Source organism: Triplophysa dalaica, chromosome 21 (genome assembly GCF_015846415.1).
Source record: "Triplophysa dalaica isolate WHDGS20190420 chromosome 21, ASM1584641v1, whole genome shotgun sequence".
NCBI lineage: Eukaryota > Metazoa > Chordata > Actinopteri > Cypriniformes > Nemacheilidae > Triplophysa > Triplophysa dalaica.
The window spans coordinates 6677592-6699953 of NC_079562.1; the positions used below are offsets into that span (position 1 = coordinate 6677592).

At 39.6% G+C, this 22362-nt stretch overlaps 1 protein-coding gene across 2 annotated transcripts in view; it reads right to left on the bottom strand.

Moving 5' to 3' along the window:
- The window catches only part of ephb2b (eph receptor B2b), a 127545-nt gene that overhangs the window by 27175 nt on the left and 78008 nt on the right, over positions 1-22362 (bottom strand). For both annotated transcript variants that reach the window (XM_056734408.1, XM_056734407.1), the window contains exons 4-5: positions 15143-15298; positions 13612-13947 (exon numbers count right to left, since the gene is read on the bottom strand). In XM_056734408.1, coding sequence (XP_056590386.1) covers positions 13612-13947; positions 15143-15298 — 492 coding nt within the window. The remainder of the gene's footprint in view (positions 1-13611; positions 13948-15142; positions 15299-22362) is intronic.

Genomic DNA, 22362 nt, shown 5'->3' on the forward strand with positions numbered 1-22362 from the left:
TGGAGTTCAGAGAGGCCGAGATTTATGGCTCTTGCCGTCTCCAGGCCTCAGGCCTGTAAAGACGCAGACCCTCTCCTCCGGCACGCACCTCTCTATGGAAAAGCCACTTGGTGGGAAAGCTCGACCCTGCCATCAGTTTGAGGCTACAGCCTCCAGGGTTGAAGGAGAGCTAAAGTGGCTTTATTTGTGTGCTTATTTCCTGCACTTGTGAGCCCAGAACGAGTTGTAAATCTGTATCAGACACACATGTGATAAAGGAGGTTTCAGATCCAGCTTTGAGCAGCACTGTTCATTTTCAGCAGTGTGTCTGCCCTCCAGCCTATGACCAACCATCATTCATTTATCCAAATGTACTTATCTGGAAAAACAGGCAACTGTGCTTAAAGGGGTCATATGGCGTGAATATGTGTTTTTCTGTGTCTTTGGTGTGTTATACATTTTTTCCGTGCATGTTTTAGACAAGTAAAATCACAAATATTAAAGTGTCAGAACAAAAGATGCATTCTATCTAAAAGTGAATGCTCACCCAGACCTGCCTGAAACACCTCGTATGACCGCACCCCCACAAATCTATGTGAGTTTGTGGTATGATTGTACTAAGAACGCCCAAATGTATACGCAAGTAAGGTGGGCGTACCTGTGTGTACATTTGCTTTGAACGTGATGTTCCAAATATGGTATGAGACGTTACATCACCTCACTTTGTCAAAAATCTGTGTGTTTTAGAGAGGCAGGGCAAAAAGGAGATACAACCATGCAGGGTATGAGGGAAAATATAGCGTTTTTGACCTTAAATCGTATATACACATTGCATTACATCTAAAACAAACGGTAAAAAAAGATAACAAAGCTGTGCTACCGATACAAAGGTATCTTTGAATTTTGCTTCCTCCAAATGTACCTTGTTTTAACCGAATTTGCTATTACATTTGTGTAAATAACCAAATTTTTGGCAAAGTTCTGTAAAAAATAAGTAACAGAAATAGCAATAGTTCGATTTAAAAATACTAGTTTTTATGCTTATCAGAGGACAATGCTATGAACATATTAAGAAGTAAGGATTATATTTTAGATTATGTTGAGTTTATTGAAACTATTGAATACAAATATGATTTGAGACTATCTGTATGTAGAGAGCTCCATGTTTTACTCAGGGGCGGCTTCCCAGACAGGGATTAGATTAAAATAGGACTAGGACTAGTTAAATTCGGATATTTAAGTCTTTTTAAAAAACATACTTTAAAAACATTACTTGTGTACATCTTGAGACAAAACAATCTCACTGATATATTTTGAGATATGTCAGTTCAAGTTGTTTTCGATCAAGTCACCTCTTATCTTTTAAATTAGTCTGGGACTAGCCATAAACCCTGTCCGAGAAACCGCCCCACAAAGTTGATGATTAGGTTAACAGGGTTGCCAGATCTGCGTAATAAAAATACCCCAAAGGCCAAACGAATCTATCTTAAAACTTGCCCAATGAACTCAAACATTAAATATTTCACAATATGCAACTAATAATACACAATTTACAGTTTAATACATTAGAAACAATTTATTTTTGAAAAACACTATTTAAAACTAACAATAAGCAAAAGATTATTTAAAAGATAATCATAGGTCTTGTTCTTACATTCAATGACCCTAATGACCTCCACAAAATCCATCCATTTTTAACTTGTAGAATAAAAGGAACTTGCAGCAACTTGTTAAAAAACAAGGAAAACCGCAGACTTGGCAACCCTGGATACTACCTTAATGCAGCTGTCTCTGTAGGTAGCAGGCTCAAAGGAAGCTTACTACATTTTAAATCAAGACTACAGTCTTATTTTCCCTGCCTGTTAATAAATATATGTCAGAGGATAATGAACGGCTTCTCAGGGCTTTGAGCGCTATGGGTGGGCTTGTGAATCCTCCATCGGTATATTCCGCCATGCTCAGTCCAACCCAGAAGCTGTGTTCTAAACGGCAAGCGAGCGGCAGCATCCTGTCAACCTTCATGTTTGTAAGCAGTATCATGAGAAGACTAATAAGGCCAACAGTCAGGCTTACTCATTGGGGAAGCGTGCAAGCATCTCATTATACATAAATACATATATTTAAAGTCTGACACATGCGCTTTATTTACTGCATTTACATAACTTCGGCCTACGCTGCTGTCGCTGGTAATCCAATCTGGGCTAATGCAAACAAAATGCACTGTAGCTCATAGGGGTGAACATATGCTGATGGGAGAAAACTGAGAAGGCAGATTGCTGTGGTTTTATGATTACTAAAAGATGCTTTTCGGGTGCTGGGATGACAGATGTCTGTCACAGAAAATAACTAGAACAGTACTGAGGCCAGAAATCATAAAAGCAGTGGACTGCAGAAATATGGTGGGCTTTACTGAAATGTCCTTGTAAATAACACTTACTTTCGCCTTAAGGAGACCATTTGTGCTTTGATGTTTGTATGCTGAAGGACTGTATTTCCCAGCATGCATTGTGGCATAAATAATTCAAGTAAATGACTTTTCATCTTCATCATTTGAACTGGTATATTTTCCCCTTTGAGTTACAGTATTCTTGATCTGTCCATAAATATTGTTGAATGCAACCACTTTCTTGGATTTTGTGTTGGATGTAGAGCACCCTACAGTGTTGGGTTGATCTTTTGGCATAAAATCAATTCTGTGAACTTTAAAAAGTATTTGTTTTTGCACAATACTGTCAGAGAGACAAATGAGGCATGAATCAAAAGCAGAATATACTACTAACAATTCAACTTCATTTTCTTTCAAAAGTGTTTTTGAAAGATTACTTATAAACCATGCAGTGCAGACGATGGGCAACCAAAGGACAAACAATTGATTTGTTAATCTGAGAGCTCTTATTGGTTGGATCCCTCAATATGTGCAGACCGATGCTGTCTTGACCTCATCCCTTTCCTAGAACAGCAGGGCCAATGTTACGACAAACAAAAAAAGCAACGTGGGAAGAAAGTGACAACTGAAAGCGATTATGTCATTTCTATTCCCTCTTAGTGAATAAAGTGCACTCACAGTTGGAGCGAACATGATTATCACAGCTAGTAAAATGTTCTACTTTTGTAGTTTTCACACAATTGCTCTCTTTGGTACAGCTGATGAGGACTATTTATCTACAAGCGTAGGTGCTTTACTTTTTCCTGGCAGACGGAGTGCAGGGACACATTGGAACCATCACAGTACTTGCCGCACATGGTCTCTGTGCGTGAGGTGTAGAAAACATATGCATGAGGAACAGATAACATTTGCATATCTGTGCTAAAGAAAACAAGCAGATGGGATGGTTCTGTTTGAAATGTTTTAGAAGATGAATGGAATAATGATGAGCTTATAGATACACATAAAGAAACAGTTCGGAGAGAGGAAATATTGGATCATATAAATAGATTCAAATAGATTATAGATATGGTTGGCCACAATAACAATTTCGCAATAGCTGTTGTAAAGAACATAATTCAGGTCAATACGTAAAAAACAGTGGGTTTACACGGGGAGTTAATTCCATTCATACAAGTTTATTGCCGTTTAATAGGTCATGGTCATTCAAACACACACACACAGAAAATCTCGAGCTCAGATCCAAATTAAAGCTAATAAATAAATGCATTGGAGCCATTATGTTCTAGATCTGATCCCGCCCAAAACAATAAAGCGAACAGGCTGTGAAAAGTCCAAATCAGCTGATCAGTGCATTTGAAGGTACCGATTACTTGATGGTATGAATATTTATTGTAAGAGGAAAAAGTGAATACATCACACGTGTCACTACACAAATCCAAGCCCCGAATCCATTCTTTCCGATTCTTGCTTTCTCGCTGTTATCCTGTCTCTAATTATCACTTCTATCTTCAAGAGATGTTGACTCAAAGGCTCAAGAATGTGTAATCAAAAGCTGGGCTTAATCATCATATAAAAGCCACTGGCTGATGCAAAACGTTCTCTGGATCTCATTGGCCCTCCAATGCGGCTCTATATAATAGGTTTTGAAGGCATGTGGATCTCATTTGGAGCTGGTTTGTGGTGTAGAAAAGTGATGCAGTGATTTGGTGAGGTCGATAGAAGCAGGCCTGGCAGGTCAGAGCTTATAAATTTCGTCCACCCCCGTCGATTCCCAGAGCCCCCGTTACGGCTCCCATGGAAAGCATTTCTCGGTACAGTACGACAGCAGCTGCTGTGCTTCTACTTTGCGAGTATTCTCCGTTTACGAGACTAACGTCCAGAGAGAGACAGAAAAGAAGAACTCGCTATATTTGCATGTGCTTTGAGCGTGGTCTAGGACTAAAAAAAGTGCATAGAGAAACAGTGCGTCTGGCAGGCGTCCCTATTTCCCATCTGCATTGGATTGAGGGTTTTACGTCTCTACAGAGTCTCCAGCGTTGTAAAGCACAGCACCCTAATTCAGTTCATCAAAGTTTTAAAAAATCTGCACTGGAAAAGATTGAAGCATTAATGTACTCATATACACGGCATAAACTAATGCAGAAATAGGCACTTCAGAGACTTAAGAAGATTGCAGACACTTACGGAGCTTTTGAGTCTAAGCTGAAACCATCGGCACCGTTTTGCTGCTGTGGTGTTTTGAAAACCCTCGAGTAAGTTTAAAAAATGGCTTCCGTCCAATGAAATGCATTAGCGTTTCTTCTTTCGTATATATGGATGTTTCATTTGTGAGTATGGTGTATGTTGGAGAGCATGATCATAACCACAGACAACCAGAGGTCTACTGGCACACTACATATAAACAAAGCAACCAGACCTGTTCAAGTGATGTTCTTTCTGTTAACAGTAAGAAGGCCAAATGTACTCGCTCTCACGATTCTGTAACCCTGCCATGACTTATTTGGGTCAAGACAGTCGGCTAATCACAGATGTTCCGTGCAAGCCCCAATTTAATAGCCAAGACGATTTAAGCTAGTAAATAAAAGAACAGAATAATTTATATGTCTGTACTGATCTCTATGCTCATGTTTAGTTTTGTAGAACTTCAGGACTTTATTTCAGTGGTTGAAATTTACAATCTTTTGAAATGCTCATCTTTTCATGTTGAGTATGTGGACGATAAAAAAGTTTTAAATCTTACTTTTAATAATAACTTCATTAAAGGTACAGTTTGCAAGAATTTTGCAGTAAAATATCCAAAAACCACTAGGCCAATGTTATTATATTTTTCAGCTGAGTAGAATATCTCAAATTTTCCGACTGCTTTTAAATCCTGAGAAAATCGCCATTCTAAACACTGGACCGGGTATGTTTAGTTGCCTGTCAACGGCATCATATCCGCGTTACCCTTTGTTACCGCCTTTAACTCTTTCCCCGCCAGCCTTTTAAAAAAAAAGTTGCCAGCCTAAGCCAGTGTTTTTTTAACATTTTCATCAAAATTTTATGGCTCACTGTACATTTTCTGTAAAGAATATATGGACAAACAACGAGTCTCTGTTTTAAACAAAAGAAACCTCATTCTTCTATCTTCAATAGTTCTTTTTTTATCACTCCTTAGATGTGGGCAGGTTTCTTCAAAAATGCAGGCAGATGTGGAAGTACTTTGTACCGTTGGTCCGTCTAGCATTATTGCAAATAATGTGTGTACGTTCAAAATAACTTTTACTATGATTGATTTGAACACTTAAAACTGTGCTGTGTTATCACACTATTGAATCGGACAATTACTGTAACATCTATGACTAACAATTTTCAAACCTTACATTACTCGGGCCTAATTCATTATAATGAAATTAAGTTATTTCATCAAACGCAACATTTATAAAACTTTATTACTTTACCTCTTCTGCTAACATTGTTTCTCGTTCTTAGTCTGATTGATGCATCAGCGCTACCATCAGCGGGTGGAGTTGAAGACAACATATCCCATCATTCCACGCTTCTACACAGCGTCATCAAGCTACACGATTGTTGTTGTTTTGATTGTGCGCCCTCAAGTGGCGATTTCTACAAACTGTACCTTTAAAACAACCAGCTCATGACACATTGTCTTCTATGGACATAATTAGATTTTTCAAAAAATTCACAACAATTTGATTAACTAATGCCACATATCAACAAAAAAAGTTGTTTTCTTGTCTGTCACCAATAGCAATTTAATTTAAATTACCGTTGCACTATTATATTTTTACCGTCAGGAGCTCTTTTAACATCAGTGTAGAACTTGCCTCTGAGAAAAATACTCCCACTAAGATCCCTAGAGGGTAAAACTTTTATTATACATTACCATTTGCATATGATCTGCATGGTACATTGAGATATCATCTTTAATAAATGTTCAAAGTTCAACTACTATATAATTACTAGGTTAGTGGATAAATTGGAATAAGAAAACACAATGGCATATATTTGAGCTTGAATTTGAACTTGAATTGTTTGAGCTTGACCAATAACATGGCCAAAATCTAATGATTTGTAATGTTAAACCCACATTGACAGAGCATCCATTCTCTCAACACAAATGGGACAATAAGGGCTTATAATATTTTCTAAGCAATATATTGAAATAAATAAAAATATTCTGAATAATTTAAAACAACATATATATATATTCAAATATAGAATTTAAAATCAAAATAAAAAGCTTAGAGGAATCTTTATGTACAGTTGTTATTAGGTGACCTACAACCACAACACAGATTGCAGTCTGATGTTTTGACCTTGACATACACAAAGAGTAAAAATGCAAAATATGCAAAATATGTAAGGAAATGAAGCAGATGGCCTCTGTTGGATATTCAATGAATTCTGGGGTCGTAACAAATAGTTGTTCCATTCAAATTTCATTGTTGATTTTTGTTTATGCTTTTCTGTTATTTTAAAGAGTTAAGGCCAACCTAATTCTCAGTTTTCAGAAATATATCAACTTGTTTAATTGACCTTTTGTACCTGTCACTGCTGTGGCATGTTAATTCAGGATCATCAAAACATTCTTCATATCATTGGTTGAGATGAAACAGTTGTGATTTAAACACAGAATCCTAAATCATATTATCTGTTGTTTTATGTATGAGCAAAACATTTCCCACCATCAAAGCGCTACCTAATTTGCAAGGTTTTAAAGATCTCAACTCACAACCACAAGTGCAAACTTCAAATACATTTATTGTGTAGTTTTGTGTCTGTACACATTCATAATGAAATGCATGTTTTATGCATCGGTCACTGCGTAGTCAACAGCTCCTGCAACTTCCCCTGAATACTTATTAGGGCTTTTTCCCTGGGTATGCAAATTACACATCTCTAACTTTCCTCCAATGACACCTGGCATGATTAGCATGCAACCGGACGCGACTGGACAGAACTGTGACTCTGGACTTTGCCAGTGCTCCAGGTGTCCAGCGCAGCCTCCTGCCCGCCTGCCCCCTGACCCCACCTGGCACCTTCCATATGTGCCCTCTCTGCCACCTTCTGTCACAGTGATCCCACACTGGCAACCTCCTTGCCAGCAGATATACTTGTTATGCAAGGCATGAAAAGGGCAGCCTCGTCAGAGAAAGATCCTTGTCTGAGGTTGAGAAACATACAGCCTGCTTTAAAGGTTAGCCAGAATGAAAGATTTTGTCGTTAGTTACTCATCCTCAGGTCATTTCACCCTGTTTTTAGTGTGAAAAACAAAAGGAAAATTTTCTTTAAGGAATCTCTACACCCATACACGTTTCTAATGGCATACATGTAAGTAAACTAAACTATTCTTTAAAGGCTAGCTTATTGGAATTACAGGTGCCTATCTACATCCATCCGAAAGCTTCACTGAACCAAGCCTTTATTGAATACTGAAATGGCTGACTCTCTCAGCAATAAGGTCAAAACGGTACAAGACAAATGTGCACTTCTCAATTACACAGCAATAGAATCATCTAGCTCTGTATCGTCACTTTCTCCAGAGTCTGCCGGTGGCACCACTGTCTCTGGCGGCCCGACAGGAGTTCGCCAAAGCAATTCTGAAGATAATTAAGTAATAAATCTTCCACCCGCGCCCGACAGCGCCCGAGCCAGATTACCAGACCCAACTCTGCATAATGTAATTCACTCATACAATGATTCCCCCATCTGATAAGGAACCAATTCATTTCCTCAGGTATTAAGCAAAGCCTGACACATGTGGTACCGCTCACCTTGGGCTGATGAAATGGATAAACAAACAGTAGATGCAGCATATAATGCTGTATTGACGCAATGGAGTACAGAGTTAACTGGCAGACGGAAACAGCATATGGGTCGGCCGTTTATCTGGCCGTGCCAGACTCTCACACAGAAAACTAATGGAGCTAATGTTGCCAGGAGTTTGCTGTGAAGTGGATGGACAACAACTGTTACACTCAAAAAGTCTGTTAGACTGGAAACACTCTAAACAAAATGGAAAATAGGCGAAATCTTTGACGTCATAGTCCGTTCATTCAGTGCAGCGCTACTTATAGTCACATGAGGACACCTTACTCCAATTTCCACTTACGTTAGCTGTGTTTTAATTTGTTTAAATAAAGGTGGCGCGTCTCAGCAGAGTCCAGCAGATGAATAACGGCGGGACAAACGGTATAAAAGGGGCGTTGCGATGCATGGTTAGCGTACAGTAAGATTCTTCCCAGGAGTGGCACTGAATTAATTGCGAATACATAATTTGTTAGCGCTAAAGGTGTGATGCATGCTTGATCACCATAAAGATATATTAGTTTGGATATTTGATTGAAACATTTATTGTTGACACTACCATTGTGCTGTTTCTACACAACAGGGTGAACACATTGTTAGTTGTATAAAATTGGGTTCGAATAAGGTTGTGTCGTAACCCTGCATATATCTTAGTTTTGAAACCACTGTTTATTTCAAAATGTATTAAAGATGATTTAATGGTATTGTTTCATTTCTTTGGTTATACGGTTGTTTATAAAGAAACGCCTTTCACATAACATTTCGGTGTATTTATTTGATTCTATAGAGCGTCATTAAATGAAGGAATCATTTTCTGTCAAGATACAGTGGCATAATGAATTCAGAGTATGACAAAGAATGAAGAGAGTTCACTGAGAAACTAGGTCAACACTAGTATAGCTTTAGCATAATCTAATGGTGTTTGTTAATATTATTTTTGGAAGACATGATGCAGTCTTACTGTATGTTTTTATACTTCTCTGTGTTGACTGAGGATCTGTGGGGGGTCTCTGGGTCAGAGAAATAGTTGACAGTCCCTGCACTACCCCACAGGGCTTTTGGACAGAGTATCTGATGTTTATCTTTCTCCGCTCTGGGAAGAACAGCAATATGTGTGAAGTGCAGCAGACTGACGTGTCTCTGTTGGTTTCTTGGGAAGAGTGACGCTGAACAACCCCTTGAGTGTCACTTAACTAGTGCTTCCCACTTTAGGCAAATTGCATATTGCAGACGATCTAACACTGCTCCAATAAAACTTTCAGTGGGAGGAACAGCCGGGCGGATGTATTCTATACTTGCCCTGATAAATGCCGGTCTCAAGTGTGTGTGTATGTCAGTTAAGTGAAGGGCCCGGAGTCAGTTTTGGTGTACTTGATGACTGATTAACCTTGCTGGCCCTGTTGTTTGAGAGCTGCGGGCGACAAGCGATAAGAGCCGAGCAGAAAGGAAAGGTATAAGCTGTCTTCGTGTCTACATCTGCCTGCTGTATGGACTATTACCGTAGTTGCTCAAAGCTGAAGGCCTTCGTTTAAGCTGGCCTCTGTAATAACTCCCTCAATAAAACATTGTGGCTTTCTTCAATACAGCTTTGTTAATCTTGCTGGTGTGCCATGATTGGGACAAATCGCTAAACTAATAGAGGAACTGAATGGAAATCTACTGTTTAGACTGCTGAGGGAGGCTGGCTGACTTCTGCACCGCTGCTGTTGTCAATCTTTGACTATTACAAACTCTGCTTCCAACATATTTGAATGTACAATCGGTTTCAAAGAGTTGGACCCCTGAGGGCCACTTAGGAACTGTATAAATGTCATTGCATTAAATCATCAAATATCAAGCGAAGTGGCATTTATTTTGAAGAAATATAGCACAAACATCACAAGCAAAACTTTTACCAGAAGGAATTTTGAATTATGCTATGGTGCATTTTAACATTCTTGCATTTTTCATTTAAAATATTTCAGCCATTTTGTTCTACATGTATTTTTTGTTGATAAACATGGTCTCTCTACAGGGCACATGTGCACAAAGTAGTTGTTTAAAACTGGTTAAAATTGGTTTGACTTTCTTTTAAGTTATTCATGGACTGGTTAAAATTGTGTTCATAGATTTTGAGGGCCACTACACATTAGGATTTTTCAACATTATTTCTTGAATCCATCACTCCTGAGATTTAAGAGTAAATCTTAGAGGATAAGCTACATTACATTTTCAATCGTTTTTTAGGCATAGCTTCTTTTCTAGGGGTATTTTAAAGTATCCATTTCAGAAATGCACATATCACATATTCAACATCGCTTGAAATTTGAGCGAGGTTAAAATGCCCTACAATTCTAAAGCCTATACCTAGATAATGAAATCATGTCAAAAATTCCTCTCCACCAAAAAGTGTCCCAAAAAGAAACCGAGGCAAGTTTTTGCAGAGTTACACAGCATTCTGGGTCAACGCAAAGAACAACACCAACCTGATATTTAGTGGGCAGTCTGGTCATAATTCATCGACATCAGGAAATAAGCTCCTCAAGGCCAAGATCATAACACTCTCCCCATAATAGCAGTGTTTACGAATTGTTCATCCCTTAATAAGTGTGCGCAAGGACAGTTTAAGCCCATGATGTATCGCGCATAAGTATAACTCGCGCTTTGAAGACCGTCCAGCAGACTTAAAACGGTTTTGCACTTTTCTGTTGCTTCTTGAGTCGAGTTTCAACTGCGTTGTATGTGAGATCATGATACAGATCATAAAAGCAATGTAGAGAATTGTAAGAGATTCTCTGCGCTTGGTTGAGAGTGTAAAATAAAAATGACAATTGAGGTCTTTCCCCTGTTCTGCTTCTCCATCAACAAGGGGGGGCTTCTCGCATGAGAAAAAATGCTTTCACGCAGGCCCTTAAAATTTTCTTATTTGTTTGTTTCTTTTGCAGAACATATCTCCCCTTCTCAGCTACCAGGCTTGAAAATGTGTCTAATTGGAGCTTGAACTTGGATACGGAAAACCCTGAGTGTGCTTGTACTCTGCGAGCGCAAACCGTGCAGGGGAAAGTTCGAAGACGCCTTTGCTAATGAGGGGTGACAAGATGTTTATGTAACCCCAAAGCCCTCCAATCCAGACAAAATTAAAGGCCTAGAAGAGTGACCCAGGCCTCTCAGTCCTAGTGCCCTGTCCCAGGGGACCTGGCCTGCTAACAGGAGCTGGTCTGAGCACTTTCACAGCTCCCCCTGATGGAGGTCCGAAGGTAGCTAATCCAAAGTGACAGGCAGAGCGGGGGGAACACCCCGACAGCAGACGAGAGGGTGGGTTACAGCAGGATAACGTGGAGTGAAAACATATGGAGAAAAAATTTTCTGTAAAAAAAAACAATAGCAATATTTAAGGTTGGCGAATTGAAACTGTTCTGGGCAAACTCTCCGCCTGTCCATGCAGCCTTGCATGGACAGAGTGGGAGCACAGCAAGACCTGCCATAACTAACGCAGCGCTTTATTTCTCGGTATTATGTTCTTTGTTATTTTTCGTCTGTTTTCCAAACATGAAGTCCTGGAAGCAACTGCAAAAATTGAGACCGTGCACAAGAGACCGCAAAATACCACTGGTATGTTGCCACAGCAAATGGCCAAATATACATTTTACCTTATGCAGCAACTGACCATTCAGAATCAAGTGTTCCGGAGGTCTGTTTATTAATATTGTATATGGCTGTATACATCTGTTTGTGCTTAAGTGTCTCTCTGTGTGCTCCGTGTGATGGTTGAATGATGTCTCTGCAGGCTACTTTATAAAACACCTCTACTCAACCCGCACTCCCAGCATGCTTTGAGCAAGCCGTCTTTTCGGTTGTCCTGATGATATAAACAATAAGAATTCAAAGGTACATCTCGTCCAGGTTATTTTTTGCAAACCAGACTGCTTAAAGTCCCCTTTGACAGCTGCAAGTATTGGAAAAGAGTTGAATTTTGAAGTTAGCAACGTGTCATAACCAATTAAAATACTGTCAACTGTTTGAACAAGGAGCTTTAGTAGGCTAAACCGGGGATGGGTCTGATGTTCTGCCTATTGCCAGCAGGGATAAGGAACATAAAATAATAGCTGTCTCAGTTTGAGCCCCTTAGAGCTCTAAGCACCGATCTGGCACGATCAACAGCACATTTCATACGGACACTTGGAGAACAAATCAATGCTGTATCCCCTTTGAAATAATTGGAACACGGTAATCTAAACCACAATGGCATGAGCGGAGGGAAAAAAGCCTCCGCCGTCTTTTGCAACGACCGCGCCTGATTGTAGTCTGTCTTCCAGCCACGGACGTTGCTTCAAGAGAGGAAAACGTTTGTCTAATCAGTAGCAAGAAGCTGTTTTTCATTAAAAGTCATCATTGGCTGGAGAGATCCTAGGCTCCGGATAATCTGTCCCACTGGTTTGGGTTCGATTCAACGTGCATCACGTTGAGTTTCTGAGAATTAGGTCTAATCTCATGGTGAGATGGTCCTGTGGTTAGTGCCAGAGAGTGTAATCAGGGTTTAATGTAGAGGTAACAAAGCAAGCTGCATTGTGATCCGAGATTTCTATTTCATGTATTACATCAAACTTTGCATGAACAAAAACATCAAGAATGGATGTATAGTGGATCAAACTAGTTAATAGTAGGGGAAGGAAAGGCAAACTTGAGCTACAAAAATGTATGCAATAATGTTTCAACTGTAATATATCAACATGACTTTCATGTGAGATTTTTAAACAGAATTTGGCCACCAGCCCTCTAAAATTGAGATGCATCACAAATTGTTTTGGAATCAGATCGTAACTCATAGAATCAAAATGAAATTGATTCATTAAAGGGGTCATATGTTGCAAAAACATGTTTTTCTGTCTTTGGTTTGTTATAAGTTGCCCATGCTTGTATTACACGTAAAATTGCAAAAATGAAAGTGTCAGAACAAAAGAAGCAAAAACACCTCGTGTAACCACACCACCATGAATCTACGTCAGACCGCCCAAATGTATACGCAAGTAATGTGGGTGTACCTGTCAGTACAATTGCTATGGAAACTGATGTTCCAAATATGGTAAGAGGCGTAACATTTCCATCAAACACTTGCAGTATTAGTCCAATCGCTACGCACTGGTTAACTGGCCAATCATAGCACATCTCGCTTTTCAGATCGATGAGCTTTGTAAAAAATCTGTGTGTTTCAAAGAGGCGGGGCAAAGAGATACAAGAAAAACAAGGTATGTGGAAAATACAGCATTTACATATTATATACATATACAAATTGCATTACATCAAGAAAAAAAAAATCTATTCCTTATAGCCGTGTCATATACCAAAAGATTCTCAGCCGTAGTAGTAATCTAATGTAAAAAATGGCAACTTCATGTTTGCCCATCCATGAAACAGGGCTATTAGAAATGTTTTTTCTGAAGGTGTAAACTTACCAGCCTGATTAGTAGTTATGTTAACCGACGTATACTGTGGTGAATAAGGGCTCTGATCCGATACTCCGTTGACGGCCTGGATCTCAAACGTATACTGCGTGTGTGCCAGCAGGTCGCTTATAAAAACCCGAGTCTCTGTGAGTCCCAGCTGCCGCGGATTGAACTGCACGTTGTCCCCGCAACGCGTGCAGCCTCCCCTGCCGCCTCCGCAGCTCTTGCAGATAATGTTGTAGACAACGTCGTCGCGGCCGCCGCTCTCCCGTGGAGAATTCCACTCCAACATCAGCGATGTCTCGTTTACGCTGGAGATGACGTTCTGAGGGGCCGAAGACACGGCTGTAAAACAAGCATAGATGTACGAATTAGCGGTCTTCCTCATTCATGGTTTGATTTTGGAAGGCTGGATTGAATGATACAGTTTAACTACAAGGGTCTGAAATGTCACTATTGTGTATTCTCATAATGCCAGTTGGAAAAGCGATAACATCGCACAAATCACAGGCTTATTTGGGTATGGGGAAACAGATTATTCAGCCAGTTACGAGATACTGGAGGAGAGGCAGTTTTTGTGTTTGTAAACATCACTTGCGATGGCTCACAAAAAGTATGTTTGAAGGAGAGCGAGAAGCCACCACACAAAGAGCACCTCGGAGACCTCCCTCTGTCTGACAGCCCGACTAAACCTAACAATGCCCCGAGTTTATCTTCCACTGGCATGTGCTCCAAATTACATTGGGTGCTCTGCTAAAAACAACTCAGCACCCTTACCCTTATAAAAAAGTGTCCAAAAAACAAAGGCTCCAATTGATTACATATTTACAGCTTTCTTAACCATGGGCCCATTAAAAGGCATCCGCGTCTGGAAGTCACAGCTGTTAAAACCTCTCTGTCGCATGCAAAAGCGTTTCTAAACATCTAATTCCCAGGTTAGTGGGCGGTAATGGCTGCCGTTACCGACCGCTGTTTGATCTTTTTAATCAAGCCAAGGCCCACTGAGCTTCAACTCTGCGACTTGATGCTGCTCTTATTCACAACAGCTGCTCTGCTCCCAGGGCCGGGCTTTTGCAAATGGCTTTTGTCAAAAGCTCGAATGATCTTTCTGTTTCGCTCCTTGCTTTCTTTCTCCCTTTTCTCGGCCCCCGCCTCGCCCCTGTTCGCTTCTCCGTCTCCTTGAGCGAGGGACAAAAACGTGCCACTCACAATAGCATAAGGAGCTGTTTCCCTCTTGCGCTTTAGTCGTTGTGGTCTCATCTGTTTCAATAATAGAACCGCGGCAATGTTTTACTTTGCCTGGTCTGGAGTCGGTGTGAAAGAAAAAATGCTGCAGTTGACTAGATTATACAGTCGATGACAATAACAATTTTGTTTTAAAGGGAGGGTTGGTGGTTAGATACAGTAAATTGTGGAGCTTGCATTGTTGCCTACTACACTTGGACTGTTCTTTCAAACTGTAGCTTGTTTTGCTGTATTATAAAGAATGACTTCATGTAATGTTTGCATGTAGATAAAGCTTAGAGGCAGAGGTACATACTTGTGCAGGGCATCTCCAAGGGGTCTGAATCTGTGCGGTAATATCCGTTTCTGCAGACGCAATTGGTCGCTCCATCGTTGGTGGTGCGGCTGTTTATTGGACACTGCAGGCATTTCTCATCACCTTGAGCTGGCTTGAAAAAACCTGAGGGGCATGCTGAAAAAAAGAGAGAGAGAGAGCAATGAGAAGAGCTGAAGGGAAGGCAGTCAACTCTTCAATATCGCATGATTGCCACGGGCTATAAGACGCTAAAGAATAATGGGCCACTGGAACTGAAACACATGTAAGAGCATTTCACACATGTAAAGAGCTTCAGTGTTCCACAGTAAACATATCGTTCAGTATACAGTATGAGGTGAATAATTCAAATCATGTGCTCTTGTGTGACATTTTGAGACCGCTCCACTTCCTGTGATCTACTCATTGATGTCATCAGTTGAAGAATAAATAGGAAAACAAGAGACAGCTAAAATAAAAAGACTTGCAAGAAGAATGGTGAAATATAGTCATATGTAAGGGAGTGTATATCTTAGATACAGTATTTACATTATACTTTTATACATTGGAATTAAATTGAGCTTGGAGCACTTCCTTTTAAATACATTACAGTACTCATTCATTGTATACTGCAGTTTTCACTAGTATGGATCACTATGACTGTAACTCTTCCTTTACTTCTTCCTTTAGGTGAATCTCATTCTGTTCACCTGGGACACCCTCCATCTCTGTTGGTGCTGGAAACCCTCCCAGAATTCATTGCACATGTGAAGACTCAATGTCAAATTCTGTCTTTTTTTGCTGTAGCCAGTACAGCTGGTGTGCGAGAGCTCTCCAGTTAACACACACCAAAACAACAGCCTCATTTTTCTGCATTTTCTTTTACTTGCAGGCATCTGTTTAGGGAACGTCTTAAAAGTGAATATGAACTGGAATTTGCAACCCGTATTTCTTTTATAATGTGGCATATTTCTCATTTAAAACAGAATATTAAAAATAATGTGGAGCAGAACAATGACATGCACTACTTATGCCAAAACAGCCAAACGTTATCTAAAACAATTGCTTAAAGGTTAGAAACATTGTTTGAATAATATCCATTAATAAAATAAACACAAAATCCTAAAAAGGTATTATGGGCCAGTGTATGAAATTTAGTGTCATCTAGTGGTGAGGTTGCGCATCGCAGCCAATGGCTCACTACAGCTAGGCTCACTTCAGAGCCTTACACAGCACTAAGATGTTGTCACGTTTTCGCTGCTTTGCTGAAGATGACAACGTATTTACGAAAGGTGCCCTGTAGAGCAGTTTGTCCATTTAGGGCCACTGTAGAAACAACATGGCGAATTCCATGTAAGCTAATAGAAATAGCTCATTATAGGGTAATAAAAACATAATGCTTCATTATGTGAGGTCTTTATACACCTCTGAAGACATAGTTATGCATATTATGCTGCATTTCTTTCAATAGATCCTCCTAAAAATGACACACAGCACCTTTAAAGTAATAAAAAATGGTCAGCTTTGATTCCAGGTTAGCTTTATTATTAGGTGTGGTCTACCAGTGAGCAGGAATAGATTTTCATGCACACGTGCTGGAATTCCCTGAAGGGCTTTCGGATCTGGCCAGTGTTCATGTTGCACTTCTCCATGCCAAACAAACAAAGCACTTCCCAACCGGTGGGAAATGTGACAAGCACTTGGCTAGTATGAGCAGCACATTGCTATCAAGTACGTCCTGCTGCACATTCCCAGCCCTGGGAGCAAACGAAAAAGACGTAAGAGCACATCCACCCACATCTGGAGAGAACGGGAGGGAGAGGTTATTTCAGCCGGCCAAGCTAAAAAAAACATCACCCAATTCCTGATGGGTGACCTCGCATCCACGCCAAATGGTTTGAGCACACCTTCAATATCGGAACCATTTTAGAGGAGCTAAAAGCAATAAGGCACAGGCGCTTTGGCCTCCATAGTCTTAGCTGGCAATCACAGCAGGGATTTGTTCAGCGGGCGGGCCAAGGAAAATGTCTGTCGGTGGGTTTATTTGGAGAAGGTGACTCCAGCCAGGGCTCGCACTTAAGCGCGTGCAAACGCGTCAGACTGCACATCCGCTGAAGTGGTGAGATCATTTTCTTTCAGCTCAATCACAGTAGGCAAAGGTTAACTAGTGCCCAGTGGTCATTAAATGAGAGCTGTTGTTTCAGTGAAACTTTTCAGACAGAAAGGGTGATATTCCCTATTTCCTCTCACCTGCTGGCTCGGGCACTCTCTCGATTCCATTTCAACACCTCTGTGAACCGCAGGCCCGGCTCTGCATCCAGTAACACTTTAGACGCCCACGCAATGACACACACATGTTCATTTTTACATTCCCACACTGCACTCAACACATCCGCGCTTTAATTCGTATTTAAAAACACTTGTGCACTTTCTCCCTCTAAAGGGTTTAAGCAAACTTAGTCTTTTCCAAATCCGTCTGTGGAAGTTCCTGTTAGTCTCCAACAGCAATCTGACGGCCCTCTTGATTTTAGCATGCACGCACAGCTCTCTGTATGTCCCAGCAAAAAAGCATGACTGAAAATCCCATGTTGACGAGACTATAATAAACGGTTAGAAATGGACTGCTGTGTGAACGCGATAGAGCATCTTGGTTTAATATTAGCTTTGACATGTTTTTCTTTTCAAATGATTTATGGGAAAACTGGCCTTGCGTAACGTGAAATATGAGGCTCTTGCATTTGAGAAAGTGTCACTGGAGTCCCCGAGACAGGAGCCACTGCAAAGCTTCAGGATTAAGGATGAAACTCAGATTGCTTAACAATGAAAGAATGGTAATCAAAAGCAGCAGTGGCAGAGAATGGACCTCAATGCAGGGAGGTGAGCAAAGAGAAGAAGGGAGCCAGGGTGGAGATTGTCGTACGACAAGGCTTTAAATAAGCAGAAACAAGAGATATATTTATTGGCCAACAATTCTGTGATTCATGTCGGAAAGCATAGATGATCACTTTTATTAGTCAGTATTGATTATTCACAGCACAAAAATATTTTATTAATCGGTATATATATATATATATATATATGTGCCTGGTTTTCAATTAAGAATATTTGAATATGAAACGAAATGATAGTAAGTTTTACTTTGAGAGAGATCTAATAAGTTGGTGAAGGTTATGCTTTTGCACCCCTTTGGCAAATAATTTTCTCCTATTTCAAACATTTTAACAGGACTAAATGTCATTTGACTGTAACATGCCTTCTCATTAAAATGATTACAAAATTCTTGAAATTATATTATAAATTGAAATATTATATTGAAATATTTTTGTACCCCTTTGGCAAAAAGTTTTTACTTATTTCACGCATTTGTAACAGGTTTAATATTTCATTTTAATGCTAAAGTACATATATCTTCTCATTAAAATGTTTACAAAATGATTTAACTAATTCTTAATTTTTTTTAACATTTTATCAAGTGTTTCCTATAAAATACTGTAAAAAATGTTGATGCCTTAAAGGGATAGTCTTCCCCAATTTTGTCATGAATTACCCTTAAGTAATTTCAAACCTGTATATTTTTTTTGTTTGTTCTGTTAAACACAAAGATGGATATTTAGAAGAATGTTATAGCTAGGATTTCTGGGGTTGTCGAAAAATGTTTTCATTTTTTCCAATTTGATTATACTCAAAACTTTAAGTAAACAAAACGTATTTATTTTTAAAAACTTACTGTAACGTTACTTATTTTGTTCCATCAACCAAAAATGGCAAGATAAGATGTTAGACATGTACAAACTCATTCAGTTACTCTAAGTAATCGGATGGTGGCTATTACTACACAAATAGAAAGTTAAAAGTTTTGTTTCATACCGATTATACAAAGAGTTTTTATAACTCCTGCTTTAGAATATAAATTCTAACTAATACTAAACTAACTATAAAATAAATAAATGTAGAGGACCGGGCCTCCCTCTAAAAACTCTGCAAGCATCCAACAGAGGATTCCTACAGTTAGTCTACGCCACACTGACGAATGAAGGGAGAGAAAGGCACCGAATATCCACGGCTGACTCCGCCACTTGGCGTCTGGGCATGACCTTGCATGTCTCCCTACTTGCTTCCAGATGGTCCCATCCAACCAATAGAACTAACGTCAGCCAGAACAGATCCCGGCTCAAAACATGGGACTGTGTTAAACACGGTCGTTGAAGCAGACCGACCCAGTGAGGAGGAATGCAATTTATGGATGAAGAGAAAAGCAGTGTCAGCTGTAGCCCCAGGGACGAGAGAAACCCTGATTAAAGAACACATCGGGCCTTTGATACAGCTTGCATCCAGATTACAAACTGTTGTGTCGTTTGATCAACAAAGTTTCTCCTGTGAGCTCGGCATGCAAAAAATACTGACTCTTTGTTGTCGGAGCAAATTTGAAACCTGTTTGTATGGCAAACAACATATAAGACAGTTCTGAGACATCTTGGAGCTATTTTTGCAAATTGGATGTATTTGTTGTTTAGCAAAGTATGCAGGAAGTCAAAATACAGTACCCCCCTCGCTGTAAAATCCAGTTTACACCAGAATCCAATCCAGCAAATTTAACAGATAAAACTGAGTCACCTTTGGTGAATCTGGTTGACCAACACAGACATGTAATTTAAGCTAAGAGACTTGATGGTAACACCCTCATATCAGTTTCCCATGATAGGGACAAGCATCTCAAACATCTGGTTTTTGACCAGATGTGCCTGTCTTTCCACCAGCATCTGATCTAATTTTAAACTCGAGTCAATTCGCTCCAGATTAGCTGAAACCCGTTCAAGGCCTTCGAACAAGAACTTTGCTGTTGCGTTTTAATTACTGCTGTGAAAAGAAATGAACTCAAACCTTTTGGCGTTCTTTCAGACCCGCACTCGCTTGTGTTTATTGCCTTTTATAGTAGGAAAGGTAGCGAGGGCTGAACGGGAAGCTTAGTGGGCCGAGTGTGTGAACTCCCGTTGCGAGGATGTGCTCATGTGCCAGAATGCTAGTCGTGTTTTATTGCAGGTAATTTGCTGGTGATTTCAAAGATTACAAGAGCATTTCATCTAGCCTGATTTACACCGGTGCTAAAGAAAGAGCCTGAGACCCAGATGGCTGCATGCGCGGCGGGTCTGCCCGGTGGCAGGGCGGGAATCTGTGTATGTGTGCCGGCAAACATGGCTTCTCCAGCTGCGCCTGCTTCAGGAGTAATGCACATAATGGCAGCAGTGCGGGGAAATCTCTCTACAGACCCTGCTGATGCCTTGAGAACATGTTATGTTTCAATTGCTGTAAGTAGGAACATTTTCTTAGATGGGTGTGCTCAATTCTTTAGGAGAAAAATAGACACGAAGAAAGTTCATTTAAATATCATAGCCTTATTTTTTCATATTATTTCTATAGACTTTGAAGGGCATATATATTAATATTATGATCTATTCTGTTATTTTATTTTATGTGTGTTTACTGTGATCGATTTCTCAGGAGAAAAATACAAGAAACTGCATAAAGCAAATATTTAAATATGCAATTTTTCTAATCTCGAAGAAACAATTCAGATATTTGGAAGATTTATTTTGGTCATCCTGTGACATGAACACATGTCCTGTTAACTAACGCACACACGGACGTGCACATTTGTATACCCCGAACCATACACACACTCACATGTCCTCTAGTCCCGACCAGAACAAAAAGGCCTCTTTGTTTCTCGGTGACTGTAGTAGTGACAAAATCCCCTCCCCTTTTTTTCCACTGCCCGTCCATTCAGCCCCTCAAAAGCTGAATTGAAAGTAGTGCATTTAATGAAAGCTACATTAAGAGAAGGGATAGAGGTGTATGTGGGTGCATGTGTATGTGAAAGAAATCTATGGAAAGAAGAAAAACAGAAAAACGAAGCATCGAGGGATGCTTGGTTTTGTCAGCGCAGCAGAAAAATCTGCTGAAAGCAGGGAAATGAGGCAGAGGGAGTTTTCTGCTAGATGGGGGAAGTCCTATTGTGACCAAGGGCAGGAGATGTTTGTGATTTGTGCTCTTAAACCTCAAAGTATATTGTAAATGACATACAGTAGTGTTTAGAAAAATAAATAAAATGTGTTTTAGAAAAAAAGGAAACTTTTTTGCTGCCATAAAATTTAAAGTAAAATCGCCTTTTTAAGGTCAGTACAGAGGGAAATTTATGTAATTCGTTCAGTGATGAGTTGCTTGACAAAAATAACAAAGCTTATAATTTTTAAAGTTGAAATTGCTTAATTTATTTTCATGAGTTGATGCTAGTAATTCTTTAGTTCTTTGTTCTTTGGTTGAGTTGAAGTGATACATTTTTTTTTAGAAACATTTGAGAAAGCAGAATTTGAGTGAAACATGACTTTGTAAGTAAAAAATATTATCAGCTCTTTGACAAAATGCTAAATACTCTCTAATTTGATTGAATAGAAGCTTCTGATAATTGAAAACATCTAAATATAAAATGTTAAATAGTATGTTTAAATGACTTGTAAAGCAAATATTATTGTAATAAAAATTGTAAGGTAACAACATTTTTATGCAAAATATATTTTCCCCAAATAGTCCTCAATGCCTGGATAAATCAACATTAGATCCTTTGCCTGTCTCCTTATTATGCCCACTTTATGTTTTTATTCTCCACGTATAAGCAGACATACTTCCATCCCACATCCCAGCCAATCAGAGGCAAATTACTACAGACGTAAAGGGGCTTCAACGGCTGAGAGCAATTTACAGTGACAGACATGGCCAGTTTTTCAACTGTTCAGTTCACAACTGAAGGGGACAAGGACCCCGTTGAAAATGTGCAGTAGCCAAAAGCATTATGAAGAGATCCCACATATTTAACAAATACATACAGTATTAGAGAAAATATGCGTAACGCCTAGAAAGGATCTCTACACTGATGGTGATAAAAAGCTTGGCCATCAACATCTTTTTAAGAGAGTGTGAAAGATTTGGAGAAAGAGAAGGTGAAGCATCATTGGGCCTCAGAATTCAATTAAGGTTCAAGCCTGACCAGCTAATTCAATCAGGACTGTGTGAAAGCAATTAGACTACTGGCATTCGGCTCAACCTACCACTCGGGCATAAATTACAAATTTATTTCCCTATGTACGTCGTCTTGTCTGATGCAATTAACATACCAGAAACGTGTCTGCCCGGCCTGTTAGTGAGGGACCAGTCTGGGGTCCAGGGAA